Consider the following 16,139-nt stretch of genomic DNA (forward strand, 5'->3'; position numbering starts at 1 on the left):
GGGTGTTTGTGTCTTCAGTTTTTTTCTTTCTCTCCTATAGAGTCCTTGATGGGGACTTGAGTGTCCCTCCTGATGCTTTTTTTCCCCTACTAAACTAAACTAACCGTACGTACCCAATCGCCCCTGGCATGATAATGATAGAGATAAATGTCATGAACAATTTCCTCAAGGGTTATCCCTTCCCTCCAAAGATTTTAGCATATTCAAACTGTATGACATAATCTATAGCCCGGAAACTACGTGTTTAAAATTTCATGTTTTTTTTTTCTTTGAATTTATTTCACTGTTTATTATCTGTATTTCTGAATCTAAAATAATTAGTACAAGGAAAGAAAAACCACGAGAAAGTTACTTTTCAGACCCTATAGTGTCACGAACCTATCATGCAAAACATACTTACAAAATGACACGCGCAAGACGCGACTTTTAAACTAGGATTCATCCACAAAGAAGCAAAGTTTTTCTTTGCTGTTTGGGAGAGATGTTCAACAAAAAATATCTCGGTGATATAGGCTATGAACTGAGTGGGGTAACTTATTGGGCATTATGTCTCCTTTAGCTGTTTAAGGTGGCATATTCCTATTGGAGTCTATACCAGTCCGCCCGAATGTTCTCCAATCTCAGGAAAAGTGCCAAATGGCAGTAGAAGAACATCTTTTTTGATACGTTATCATTCATGATCTGGTTTTTAGTGGCTTGCATGTTGAGGAGCATGAATGGAAGTACATGTGTATGGCAAGCCATGTGGGACAGACACTGCATAATACATCAGCGTATTAATCGTAATTTATACGCGTATTAATTGGAATATATACGCGTATTAGCCAATCATATGGCCCAAATATATCCGCGTATTAATTCTAATATACACGTATTAATTCGAATATATACACGTATTAATTCGGATATATACACGTATTAAATAGAATACATATGGGGATTAAATCCAATATATGCACGGATTAATTAGAATATACACGAAAACACATTTCCGCTCTTGCTGTGTACATATATACCAAGGATAAATGTTTTGGCGGGCTCGCGAGATCGCTTCATAAAGCGAAACTTTACACATGTACAACACATATTATATTCGAATTAATACGCGTATATATTCGAATTAATACGCGGATATACTATGCGGTGTTCGTCCCACATGGCTTGCCATAACCGTAAGCTACCTTTGGCAGCAATTTTGTATGGCGCCACTAATTTTTTGAATTGACATGAGCTTGTGTAGTGCGTCGTAAATCGTTGTTATTTTGCACCTTGAAGGTCAGAGAGAAAATCACACCATTACATATACCATTACGTAGATGCACACAGTCGGAATGCGACTCAATGATGCGTGATAATACAGCGTATAATCATGGAGCTATTAATAGCTCCATGATATAACATATACGCACTGTGTAGGGCTGTATTGGTTATTGAAATTCGGATGGCCACAAGAATAACGAAAGCTTCCACTTGTTTTGATTCGATAGATGTGTTGTCGCGCTGAAGAGGGGGAGGGGGTGGGGGTAGAAGCTGGTGGGGACGGGTGGGTGTCAGTTCTAGAAGAACAACCCTAGTTCTCAATGGCGCAGGAATGTACTTTTGAGTGGGGGGCTGAAGACTGATGGCCGGCCTGGGGGAGGGGTCTAAGTGGAGGGGTGTCCCCCTCCCCTTTGGATTTTTTTTTGCATTTCCAGGTGACCTCAGATGCAATTTTGTGCAATATAGCACACTTCAACACCCACTCCATTTTGTAAATAGTTTTGCATTTTCACCTGGCCTCAGATGCAATTTGGTGCTCCAAATAAGATTTTTTTCTGCCAAAATGTTCTGAGTAAAATGACGAATGTTGTTATCATTTATTGAGAAATGAAAAAGGGGTTTCTTGACTTGCGAAGCGGGGGGGGGGATGATACTTCCGCCCCCCATATTTTTCACTGGGGGGGGGGGGCTGGCGCCCCCAGCCCCCGGTTCCAACGCCCTTGCTAGTTCTCCAAGATGCAGTTTCTGGAAATCCCCAGTAAAAATTCTTGAGAGGATGACTTAAATCACAAAAGTTGAGTCACGACTGTCATTTGTTTACGTCCACATTGTACTGAGTAGTTATATTACTTTTAAATTTTGATAAACTACGGTAGTTTGACTATACGTAGTCTTCTACGTAAGAGAATATATTATGATAGTTTCTTTGATGTCATACTGAGGGCCCCCGATAGGGAAAGTAAGAATTACCGAAGCATCACAAAACAATTAAGTTTACAATGCATTACGAATTTTTCAAAGCCGGGTGTCAAGGTCAGTATATGTCATCGATCATCATCAAGGGTGATTTTTTGTTCATATGAATAGCAGATATGAAGGTTAACATGTTGAGGGATATATTTAATTAGTAAAACTTATCATTCAAGGTTAAAGTCTACCTTAAATAACCGTGTTATTATATGGCAATGAATGCCGTGCTATACTTAGAAGATTACTATATTCGAGTGCGCACATTTTGTCCCGTCTCCAGGGAGACAGTGTTCATGATGGCCAACAATATTGACTCAGAATGGGGTATGTTTCCTTCTCTACCTAGCGACTGGGTCGACGTTCCTCCTTCCCAAAACAGTTTGGTGGTGTTCTGTGTTAAACTAACAGTGTTTGAGTTAGCTGGTCCTCATATTTTTTCCTTTGCAGAAAAGTACCGTATTGTTTCTTAAAGTGAAGGCGCACACTGCGTGCATGAGAGGGTGGTGGGGGGGGGGGGGTGTTTACGGAAATGGTGATATGTTACATCGCGGTCTAGTGAGAATTGCCTCTTCTAGTCTTATGATACAGAATACACCTATTCATATCATGACTCGGGCTTTAATTGGAAAGGATTAAAGAATACGTAGTATATGTTAAAGTATTACATTAAAATATATTTATGTTCAATAGGCCTATGTTTCTCTGACATTGTATAAAAGCGTAAAGTTATGTATTTCGAACATGGCTTTGCATATTATCAGTTATACAACTTATATTATCCTAATTCAGTAATATTAATTTGGAGAGACGCATATCTTTGATGACTATACAGTAAATGCGGCGATATGATCTCATGAACATCAAAATAAAATATCAGACGCCATTTTGGGTCTGTCCAACATACACATAGTATAACGATTGCATAAACGACGAAATATCGTCTAATTCATATATGCAATATCATCTCTATATAGCCTATGCGTGCAAAACGCATACAATACTTAATTCCCACATCATTGCAAGAAGCATACATTACCATTTATGTATATATATATATATATATATATATATATATATATATATATATATATATATATATATATATATATATAGTGAGTGATTGGAAGTGACACAGCCAATTGATTTTTGCGGAGCTTTCGAGCAAACTAGCTCTTCTTCAGTGCATGATCATCGAAAGTGATAAGGAGTAGCAGGAAAGACAGACACGTAGAAAGGCACCTGAAATATGATTATTGTGTAAGTCACCGTGAACGCGGATACATAACACATATTTGTAAATAATTAACTTTGAAATATTGACTATGTGTCCACGCAACCGTTATATATTCCCATAGGGTTTATAATAACTCGCTTTTATAGGTTATTCAAACAAAGAGTAATTCAGTATATGATTTATCGTAGACTAATATAAAATGGCTTACGTTACAAGTATTGCTTTGCAGTTATAAGGCGTATACTCGTCAAATTTCAATGTGCATCGGTGTTCATGCAGTAGTATACATGCACCAAGGTATTAACATGCTATATATTGCTTTACGCCTTAACTTGAAAGTACACTTATAATCCGTCGGTTTCAAGCTATCAGCAATGGAATTTACAAAACGGCGCTCGCAGGATGATAAAAATAAAACAAAAAAATCATAGCGCAAAAAATGCACTAATAGCGCAAATATCCCTCAAACCAGTACGGTTTATTATCATTAGGTCTACACGCGAGGTTGGGCTATAATAACCGCTTTCATTTTATTTGTGTGTGGGTTGTTCCGCGACAGTTCAACGTATTGGTAAAAACATATATTTACTATATATATATATGTATTTTGGGGGTGGGGTGGGTGGGGATACTGATGACATTTAAACCAACACCGAGAAAATAGTACTAATGTCTGGTTGAAATTTTGGAGACACCAGCTAGGCTTTCAGTTTCAAATAATCAGAGAGACCTTTAATTAATAGACCTATACTCGACTTGAACAAAATCTAACATAATATTATTTTCGTCTTTTAACTTCAGCATAATATAGGTGGCTACATTAAACCTAGTTGCTACAAAGATAACAATTAAAAACTTGTTTTTTCTTTATAATGAAACAGAGTTTAGTGAAAGTGTTCATAGTTTGTAAAATAAGTAAAAAAGCTAATCACTTTACAAGTAGAGGGCATATATATTTCTGTTAATACATCTTTTCTACAATAACTTTTTATTACCAGATTAATTGGTTTACCCGTTATGAAAAATATTCATACTTTTATTCATATCATTCATTCCGCAAGGAAACCGTCATTGTCTACAACTCCATTCTCCTTCCCATTCATTTCGATCGTCTTCGTCGAGGACGAGTGTTCTGGTGACGGTACTATTTTACCGTTTCGAATTGGTCGCATAATTTGTTTTAATAACATCATGGTGATACAGACCAACAACGAAAAGATTCCAGTCAACATGACCATTAGGGCGATTAAGTCTACCTTAAAGTCCAATTCTTGAACCAAGTAGCTCACAATGACTAACAATGTGTACATAATGAGACAAAGGAAGATATAGACGATCTCCATAGCTGCACTTATCGGTCTGTCACTCTCGTTTGATACTCGACGTTTTATGAAGGCTTCTATCTTTAAGAAAAGCCAAAGCCAAAACCAGGTCCATACTACCGCCAAATACTCAATCGATGGGATACGAACCAATTCGTTTAAGCGGATCCAATGGCGTCCTTCACTGTCCACAAAGTAGAAACCATACAGGCCGATGCATATGATTATGTAGACCAGGAATGGTAATGGATTAGCCCACCACGGTAGTTTCTTCCAAAAAGTGAGACCAAATAACTGCGTCATAACAAGAAGCCACATAAAGCCGAAAAAGAACATCGCCCAGAGATCGCTACTAGGTCCGCCAGTCTGTACCGCCACAATAGTAGCGTGAATGGTTACCCAGGACTCCAGGAGGAGTCTCCAGTATCTATTTAGGTGGATTTTTGTAAACATCAGACTGCCTTGCAGCATCAGTAACCAAGTGTGGATAAATCCGAAAAGATGTCCCCATGTGTTTTCCATTGGATGATACCAAAAGGTGTATATCGCTCCCCAAGCGAAAGCGTAACCGTGGTACTTCCGCATGAGATTGATCGGACCGAGGTCGAGTCGCAGAGCTCTGCTGACCTTGCTCTTGTGTTGAGACGAGGGCCAGCCAAAGAAAAGTCCCCTATCTCGATACTCAAGGAGGAGAACAAATACGAGAAGCATTATGACTGAACTTTGTGAGCTAGCTTCTGAGACGTCTTGGGCAGTTGCGTCATATGTCCAATGCGTCTGAGCGAGATGAACGGCATGGAACGCCATATTTCCAATAAGAGGTATCCACTGGTACTTGGTCATTGTGTTGCTGTATTTAAGACCACTGTCGGGGTTCCAGGCCCTCAATCTCTGTGCGATGTAAATGGTTGCCCACATAAACAGTTGATGAGATGCATAGCAAAACCATACGATACCACGGGATAATGCGTTGGCCTCGGCCGGGGGAAGCTGCCAATAGTACCATCTGCTCGATGCCGTCGCATCGCAACGACCTGGTACGCCTACTTCAATGACCGTCGGCTCTGGCAGAAAACGTGCGGAAGAGGTTTCGCTGTCGTTGTGCGTCCATCCAGATTTTGCGTCCCAGTTTCGTAGTTCACCAAACCCCATCATGGCTGCCAACAATGCTAAGATGAAACCGATACCAATCGACCAAGCAAATACATCTTGTGGTATACCAACAAAGGTGGCCTGTTAAGAAAAAAGGTGGGGGGAAGGGATGTTTTATAAGCAGCATGTGAAGAAATCATATTAATTAGGTCATAACTATAATATAATAAATAAAAATATATAAAATATTGTGTGGACTGAAGACATGTTGTATAGCTATGGAGTCCGTTAAGTATGATCATGAACATACTTACTACAAATGTTCATTCAAACAGAATATGTAAATTACAAATTGAATCTTGATAACTCTCAACTTATCTAATTTTATACAGGTAACAATGATATCTTCCTTTAGGTTAGTGCAGCTTCATATGTTTACGTGAATGTCGTTCTTGGTTTTGCGGAGTGGGATAACGCTACAAAATTCCATCAATGTACCCCGGTTGGCGTTTATGCCCTCTAGTAGGATTTTGGCCGACTTAACCCATTCAGATTCAGGTACCCCAGTTTTTCTATAGCCGATAATTTCAACACCTTATTGATCTGAAATTTGAAGTTGTGTATAGAACCTCCTTCCTTCTACCCTCAACCTCGCAATGCAGCAGAGCTTCTTACCACTTTATCCTTCTTTTTCTCACTTGTCTTTTCATCCATTCTTACGTCAGTATTATGATTCTGTGGAGAAACACAAAAAGAAACCGCAAAACGATGAAATCGGATAATGGAAACGAATGAATTCAAAGCAGTCCGTGGTAATTAACGAAGCTGTTTCACTGTATCCAATGCGAGTATGTTTACGATCGCACCACGGCAAGAAAATGATCGGACCGTGATGTGGATTACTTGTCATATACTAGCCAAGTGTACGATCGAACACCGTAGATTTGGGCAAAGGATGGAAGTGGGGGGGGGGGGGGGCGTGGTTCCCCACTTCAACTGTCAGTCATGTAGAATGCTTTAGCCGGGGAAGAAATAGACTACGACTGCCTAAGGTGTACATCCACTTTTTAACCTCACACAAGAATTGTATTTATTAGCACAACATTGCCATAAGAGCTAATGATAGGGCTAATTCATAGTTTAAATCTGCCTCAAAAGGCGCCATTTGACATCTATTTTTTTTTTTCTGGAGGATTCCACACCTCCTGCGTAGGCGTCGGTCTCAATGACCCAAGAACCAAATTCTCTCCTTTAATAGCATAGCCTTGATTCGCCTTTGACCTTTCCATTTATGTTCAGCTCATATGACGTAAGAGTCCCCCCCCCCCACACACACACAGCACGCCACTGTGAAAACATAGTTCAAGGAAAAATCCAAATGTGGAAATAAACTTTAAAATATACATTATTTGATGGTAACATTAATCGTATAACGCAAAGCGCATGATCGCACATGTTTAATTACGACGATACAAGAGTTTGCGTGATTGCGTAAATTAATCGCGAGAACCTTAAACTACATGTGTACTGCCCAGCAAACACATAACGTTTTCATAACATTTTAGAAATGCTATATAAATGTTTTATTAAATCATAATCTAAATAACATTTTATTAACATCGAAATAATGTTATTTGCAAACATCGAAATGTTTAATCATGTTTTATTAACATCACATCTACAACATTGTTGAATAACATAAATATGATGTTTAAAAAACATTATCACTCTACATTTGGAAATCATTAGAAATGTTTTAAAAATGTCGGCTTTTCGAGATCTTATTATTTTGTACCATTAATTTTACATTACTTTGAAGATACACCTGTATAGGCCTATTGTTGCAATGCTTTTTGTCGAAAGTATATCAAACCATCGTTTATATAACAGTTCTTGTACGTGATCTTGTTGGGTGTATATAGGACCCTATACATACAGGTCGGGGAGGGGGGGGGGGGGGAGTAGGTGGCGTGGATCCCAACAGCTAAATTTGATAACGTCTATTCCGCTTGGATGTAACTCGCATTAATAAATTGAAAATAAAATTTTATCCTTGTCGATATGTAGACAAATACTTTTAATCTGAGAAAATGACTTCGCAGCTTATACGTAGGCTATAATGTGTGTTGAAACCCACGGATAGGCTAGCAAATTTCATCACGGCCCATAAGTCAGTTTACCCTTCCCCCTCCCCCTTCCCCAGTCTCCCGTGCACACTATAGTATATAATGAAAACAAATAATGGTCTACATACATACAGGCTTTAATGGTATTTGTAATTGTAATTATAATTTTGGACAGCCGCGTTTTATTAAATGATGAACAAGGTATACATACAGGTACCAACCAGCCTTGTAAAGCTTATGTATTTCCGTCAATAAATTGACCCTATATACAGGCGAAGGACGCATATAGGCATATCATGAACGGTTCAAGCCCGCAAATAGGGCCGGTAGAAGGGGAATGACCGGTTGAGAGATACCCATGTGGTTCCACAGTCCGGTTTCGCTATATGGTATCGCTATATACGGACCGTACGTTTACTCGATGAATTAACTTTAATAAATCGTTCAATGCATGAACTTTGCTTACGGTCGAATACAACTTTCTTTTCCATAAATTGGTTCCCATGATGTTTTCGGAAGGAAACTTGTTGTTTATAGCACCGGAACAATTCACAGATCTATCTCTCAGTTAATTGCCTCAGATAGCCGGGCAATAGACAAAGGCCTAGTAGGCCTATACCTGTTCATGCAGCACCGAGGATGATGCCCTTTCAAGCTGCTCTCAAAGGCATAGAATCCTGCACCTAATCTAAACAGTTTAGTTAATTCACGTGCAGTTTAGTTTATTCACGTGTGAAATTGCACGTAGGCCTATGATGAAATAAGTCAGGCAGGTATACCGGTTAACATGGAAAGCATCAAATTACACTGATCACAATATGTGATTTCCTTTGTTATGCACAAATCCGTAGTATAGGGCTAATGATGAAGTTCCACTGACATCTGAAATTACTTCCAAATCGGCAAACCAATTTGTCTCAGTCTTCTGGACTCAAACGTCAGTAGTATCGACGTAGCACAACATTAGTCTATAGTATACCTCGCATTCAATGTTTCCGTACAAGTTCCATCACAATACATTGAGATATATACGCAAAAGCTGTCTCAGACCGGGCTATAGCACAGTAGGCCTGTACTGCGGTTTAATTATCCTGCATGTGTAGGCCTAATGTGTTTGAAGTTCCTGCCTATGTTTCATCTGATAGGATATACAACGACAATGGAACGTACAAGGATAGGGTCATATACTTACCATTTAAAGATAAAGACAACAAACCTCTTCTCGATACTGTTAATGAATGACAAAATTAAGCACTGACATCAATTGTATCGGCGTTTGTATAACAGCACATACTGACAAACCCGTAATATCATTGTACTGTAGCTATATGCAATATGCACAGCTATATGCACAGTCATATATGTAATTTATATGAATGATCAAAGGTCTCCCTGGAATTATATAAGTTTTATATAATTATCAATTCGTTCACTACCGCAGAGATTACATAAACCTCTAAACGAATGCATAGTATCCAGTTTGTCTTAGAAAAAGGTCATGATCAAGCGTACTCAAGCATTGCCAAACGTTTACATAAAGGGGCTTAGCGCCGGGTAGCCTATAGCCTACATTCTTGGAAATTTCAAGCATTTTAGTACGCCTATTCTTTCCCAGCAATTAAAAGTCAAAGTGCGTGAGACCAGAATGTCTCAGTGACTGGAAACAGTGAAATGAAGCTTGTTGATGTTTGAAGATATGCCTTTCGCCAAGTAGTGCGGAGCCTGTAGGATAGATGTTAAAAAGGGGCTCTAAATTAAATAAAAAACACACATACATGACTTCAGTTTCAAATGCCTTTTTCGTCATATGTATCGCCCAGATACCACACTCCCCTTAATTACTGTGTTAAAATAATAACCCCAATTGAAGGTGATAATTATTGGCTAAATTTCATGACCTTAAACCGTGACCCAGTTGTTATATAGTAACTATAATAGTAATAGAGCATGTGCAGAATCAGTGAATCGGATATTGATAGCTCGCAAGCATTTAGCGCGGGCCCCTGAATTGGGTTGGGGGGGGGGGGGGGTAGGGGGTAAAGCATATGCCTATGCTACTTTTGCTACTAGATTAATACGGCCCTGCAAGTGGTTGATATATGATTTTCTATGCATGCAATTGAGGTAACATGCTCATTGGTATATATACAGTTGGAAGCCATGTTGTCTCCGAGGAGGGGAAGCACATTTCGATCCCTCCCCCTTAAAAATCTGCAGTTTGGTAAATTGGTGCAAGTCTACACGAAGCCAATTCGCATTCTGCATGATCTAGGTCAGTATTTGTGGTAGGCTTTTATGGTAATATCGGCCTATACCTGTTTAGAAGAGACATTCTCTTCTGAAGGAAACGGTAAAACAGTCGATACCGTTCTTTAATGTCAGAGAAAGTAGAGAACAAATCCGTCTTCATCAAATCCTATTTTACCTGTAAGAAGGCTGTTGACAGCGTTGCGATGTATACTTAGCATGCATGCAATGTTTAATTCACTGTTTGATGATTGAAGGTTTGTCATCAATCTAGAATTCGTAAGGCCTCAAAGCGAACAATATGCAGTACCTTTCGAGAAACTCAAACATTTGCATTTCGATTTATTACACTTTGACGAAACCAGATTTAGTCTTAATCGCATCTTCACGCAACAGACTATCGCGAGGTGTATACAAAGTAGCTAGTTAACTAGGTTTAGCCTATTCTAGACAGCAATTGAAAGAAATGTTTTAAATAGATGTCTGCAATTTTCCTTCAATTCTTCATTTTTGCAGCAAATGTTGAAATGGTTGAACATTCTGAGGCTAGCGTGATTAACAGTTTTGTTACAAAATGTTGTTTCACGAAATTTATTGAATGAGGAATTCATCACTTTGCCTACAAACTGTTGAAATGATGACCGTTTCTGACCATAAGTTATCACTTCGTTGCCAAATGTTAAACATTGTGAAATACATTAAGCGATCAATCGATAATATTGCTGCAAAACTTGTTCTACAATTAAATTACTTAATTAGTTAAAAGTTTGCAACTATATTGATGAACAGAACTTAACATTTTGACGGCACCTGAACATTTCCATACAAACAAACAAACCTATGGCAGCTCATTGTGACTTTGTGCAGTCACCTTCACATTGGTTCTTGTCATTAATCACTCAAGTCTCCTCATGCATGTAACTTGCACACGCAATACTGATACAACCATTTCCAATATAAGTGATTTATTAGGTGCAGGATGAAGTCATGTAACCATTTCCTTGCCCCGGTCGGTAGTTACATAGGGTTATGTACCGATTAAAACAATATACATATGTGGAAAATCTAAATGGATCACTCTCTAGCCATGTCAGAATGAATTTTGATATGCATAGACAGTCTAAAATGACTGCTGTTAGTCTAGGTTGTATTATATATACCACTTTGTAATTTTGTGATAAATATCCGAGATTCGTCAATTCAAGCGGCTGGATTTCTTAGTCTAAATACACAGTCCATTAGGTCAACCCTGGTCAACCCTACAAAAAAAAAAAATCACTAGATAAACAATAGACTTTTATTATCTAAAATAACATGTGTATAAATATCATAACAAATTTGTCAATGATAAGCCGTGTTGAATGTCATGCAACGGTGCTCTGATGTTATATACGACTGTGATAAGAACTTGATTGTTTGTGTGATTTTAATTGATAAAACAATAGATTAACATTAATATTTAGTCATGTACTGTCTGCGGAGTCGACGCCGTCATCATCAAGTTAGCCTTAATTAAAGGGACATTACAAAGATTAAACATAGGCCTATATTTGAAAGGTGAATACCTTTTAAAGGAGCATAAGTCATAAAAATATTACCAGCACTCATTTATATGCTTTTTGATTAGACTATGACACATACAGTACCAAGAAAAAAAAAACATTCCGCCTAAAATTCGTGCTTTTATGTTGTCATTAACATGTTAAAGTATATTCACGTCTTAATGTCAGCTATTTTCTGCGAAGACTTGAATTGATCGCATAGCTTATACGTCTACAAAATACAGAAAATTGTTGAATTGATTGCCTGTTGCGATTCAACAATTTTGTTATTTAATGACGAATTACTCACTTAATTGTTACGTTATTTGCAATTCAATAACTTTTAGCAAAGTCTACTTTAACTAGCCCATTGAGGTATTTTCAATCTAACATTTTGGAGACGATTGATTATTTGATGAAATTTGTATTCGATTAATTTAACTTTCTTTTTAAAGTGGTGTAATGCACACATCACAAGTGAGACATTTCCAAACCCTTTGTTGGGATTTGAGCCCGGGTCATTGAAGCATATTCTCATGTATAATGGGGTGGGGAGGGTGGGGGTACTTTCTCCAGAACCCAAAAAACATCGTCAAATGGAGGACTCCGATGCATAATTAAACTTGTACAAAAAAAGGTCTGACCGCATGGTTGTTTTAAAAAAAACTGAAGTAACTCAAATATGAGGCTGATAAAAGTGGGGGTTCACCACTACAGACCCCATAGATCCGCGCCTGGGACCATAATATCAGTTGACCTATGCCGTGTTACCATCCTGCATGGAGCAGTGTCTCTTGGTGTAGGCCTAGCCTTACTCCATAAAATCTGATTAAGGAGACTATTCTCTATATACTGTACCTTTCAGATGTATTCACCGTCTTATACATATACGGTGTATTGTTATAATGGACCACGCCCTGTCGGTCAAGACATCGACCTCCTATAGCAATATGGATGCCAGGTTATAATGTATACAGTTAAGTTATGGCAAAACTCTGCAGCAAGCGTAGCATAATTATATACAAAGCAAAAGTAACTGGTTGCCGATTAAAAGTGTGACGTAATAATATGCTAGCGCGTTAAATAATTCGAATTATAATCATATCAGTAATATCCAAAGGCAATGATGCATCGCGCCGTTGTGGAAATACATTATCTTTATTCGGTGCACGATCCCAGAGTTTGAATGACCACTCTTACATAAGCAGTGGAACCAGTATCCGCGCGCGCGTATTCGTTTGACATAGCTGTTCGCTCGTGAAAATGTTTTGCCTTATTTCTAAGATGGCCGCGACCGGAACTACTATATTTTCGTAGTCAAGGGCGGCGGAAGCACTTTTAATCTGGGGGGGGGGGGGCACCGACATCAAAGGGCACTTTGCAGAAATTCGATTGGACTGATGCAGCCTGATATTTAGTACCCTTTATAACTCTTATTGTATTATCTTATTTGCGTATACACATCAATCCATCAACGCCCCCCCCCCCCCCTCAAAGAAAAATGCATACTAGACTGCAATATCCAATGTGCAAATTGGGAAACAAGGAACAAGTTTTCTTTTGAGACAAAATAAGGTGAAATCATGCCAGTTGCTAATGAAGGAATCTTCCGAATTAGAGTTTATTTCTTGTTAATATCTTAAAAAAATTTTCCATTCCAAATAGCTTTGAGTTTGACCAACAGAAATTCATTAAAAGTCAGGGGCGTAGCCAGGATTTGCAAAGTTGTGTGCACGACTATCTGAGCGGAGCGCCACCATCGGTTGGCGCGGGGCGTACAAGAAAATTTTTGGTTTTACAAACCCCTCAGATGGCCGGAAACGGCCCTTCACGAGTGGTCATTCTGGTTCCCTGGCCTCTTGCTAACTTGAGACACCTCAATTTTTATGTAGAAAAGGGGCATATTTTTAACCTGAGGAAAAGTGGGGGGCACGTGCCCCTGTGCCCCCCCGGTTCCGCCGCCCTTGTTCGTAGTATAGAAAAGGAACCGTGACAGTAAAATGAAACACCGGTTATTTGAATAAGTGGAATTGAACAGAAGTTTTGACAAACACATATGATATACACATCAATCATTTCTTGTTTGTCACTGATGCAATTTACCACCATCAACCGGCCCTTACCACCATCAAGCCTTCACAGGATCCTCCAGTAGAAAGATCACTAGTTTACATTTTGTGCAATCTCTGAAAAGGTTTTCCTGACGCCCTCTCTTTAAACCACCTAATTAGCAGTAATTAATTTCAAAGTCATCAATGCTGAGATTACACTACTTCGAGGTTTCCTCTAAATATATATATATATATATATATATATATATATATATATATATATATATATATATATATGTGTGGGTGTGTGTGTGTATGTATGCGTGTTTATGGTTATGTATGTATATGATAAAGGTTACTATACGTGGGTACCCAGTCTTTGTTCCGCACTTTTATGAATATTTTCTGTGCAACTTTCATACGAGCAATATGACCTTGAATTTCTTATAGAGAGAAAGGTTCTATTTGACTGTAGCCTACGCAGGCCTATTATATATTTCGGAATAGCTTCAAGTGAAATCGCAATGACGTAACTGTTCAACGAATTAGGCTTACAATTTGACTACAGAGAATGAATATTTTCCGTGCAACTTTCATACGAGCAATATGATATTGAATTTTTTATAGAGTGAAAGTTTCTATTTAACCTACGCAGGCCTATTATATATTTCGGCATAGCTTCAAGTAAAATCGCAATGACGTAACTGCGCAACGAATTAGGCTTACAATTTGACTACAGAGAAATGTGAAGGAATTAACATTGCTTATATGCACTCAACGTGCAGTAGAACAAGGCAAACTGCTTTCAATACATCTAGTACAAAACATATGGCACAAGCACAAGCATCCGTTTAGTCGGTAAGATCGATCAACCTCACAATAACGGGAGATAACATTCAACTATACACATTACATAACAAAAATCCAATTTTAATGACTGACTTAGAAAAAGACGCCTATAAACGTACCTTGAAAAAATGCGTTATACATATATAGATATATATGCCTTGCTTCTCCAAATGCCGATGGTTCTGTGATGTGCAACATTAAACGTGAATGCAACGATATCATCCAACGATCCCGTTAATTCGACAAAATGTTTAAACTTTATTTACGACTTAGCTCCACACAAAGAGTTCATATACTCTATATAGGCTGTATTCGTTTGGCTGTGCAAAGTAAATGCACACGTGAAAGAAACACGGGTTCCATATACCCACACTGTTTCTGTGCAACACATTATTGATTATCTATTCGGTTGGATGAATCTACGCTTATAGTAAAGGTCTAACAACCTGTGTCAAAACACTAAAGAATACCTAGCGACAATGCGCTGTCGTTGCAGTTACCCAACCGTATACAAAATGCTTTCCGGGTTGCTATATATACTACACTGCAGTAAAATCTAGTGTGTGGGGATGTGACTGGGGGTGGGGGAGGGGACGCACACAATACATACGAAAAGAAAACCCATTACGGCCAATGACATATGAAGCTACCAAGAAGCGTGGAACTTTCGAGAAGAAAAAAAGTCGATATATTATGAAATGAAATATTAATCAACTCTGCTTGCCAGACACACCTTTTGCAAATATGAATGACCCAGCTCAGACCTATGATATCAGATGTCGCCGGCAAGCGCGTAGCCAGGATTTTGAGGATTTGTTCATGGGGGTGTTTTGGTGGAGAATGACATGGGGGAGGGGTCTAAGGGGAGGGGGTGTCCCCCTCCCCTTTGGCGAAAAAATGGAATTTTAAGGCCTCTAGATGCAATATGGTGCAATTTTTGAGCTCAAATCATGCAAAAGATTATTGATAATTATTTTGTGGAATAATTCTATTCACATCAGAAAAATGTAATCCTATATAGACTCAATTATTGATGCAAGGAAAATGCGAACCTAAAGAGATACCTATATAATTTAAAAGCAACTAGGTTCAACTTCAACTCAAAAGTTTGAACTGTAAGAAGGATAATTTGGGGAATCAGAGATAAAAAGATCAAGGGAATTGCGAACCCATAGTTCCCCTAGAGTTCCCCTTCGTTTGGACTGTAGAAGTCTGTTGACAAGCAAACTGGGAACCCAAAGAGCTAACTGTACTCTCACATCATTGATTTTGGCATATTTGGTATCACGTCACTGGTGTTTCTGTATATATATATTTTTTTTGGGGGGGGGGGGGCACTTGGGCCATGAAGGGTGTTTGAACACCCAAAACACTCCCCTTGGCTACGCGCCTGGTCGCCGGGAATTTCCTACTGTGGATGTCTGAAGTATGTATTTTGGTATTATGGA

General features: G+C 38.6%; 1 protein-coding gene across 4 annotated transcripts; it reads right to left on the reverse strand.

Annotated features, from left to right (window-relative positions):
* Positions 1 to 4,068: 4,068 nt before the first annotated feature.
* LOC139966410 (uncharacterized) lies at positions 4,069 to 15,155 on the reverse strand. Of its 4 annotated transcripts, none has more exons than XM_071969372.1 (3): positions 14,811 to 15,155; positions 6,553 to 6,612; positions 4,069 to 6,018 (listed from the first exon to the last, which is right to left on the reverse strand). In XM_071969372.1, exons 2-3 carry the CDS (start codon positions 6,589 to 6,591, stop codon positions 4,513 to 4,515), a joined length of 1,545 nt encoding a protein of 514 aa, XP_071825473.1. In that variant the 5' UTR covers positions 6,592 to 6,612; positions 14,811 to 15,155; the 3' UTR covers positions 4,069 to 4,512. The 4 variants fall into 4 exon arrangements, with proteins under 4 accessions (XP_071825473.1, XP_071825474.1, XP_071825472.1 ...); XM_071969373.1 differs by lacking the exon at positions 14,811 to 15,155 and adding an exon at positions 12,650 to 12,794; XM_071969371.1 differs by lacking the exon at positions 14,811 to 15,155 and adding an exon at positions 9,196 to 9,362.
* Between the last annotated feature and the right edge of the window lie 984 nt (positions 15,156 to 16,139).

This window comes from Apostichopus japonicus, chromosome 4, assembly GCF_037975245.1.
Source record: "Apostichopus japonicus isolate 1M-3 chromosome 4, ASM3797524v1, whole genome shotgun sequence".
In the NCBI taxonomy this organism is placed as follows: Eukaryota; Metazoa; Echinodermata; class Holothuroidea; order Aspidochirotida; family Stichopodidae; genus Apostichopus; species Apostichopus japonicus.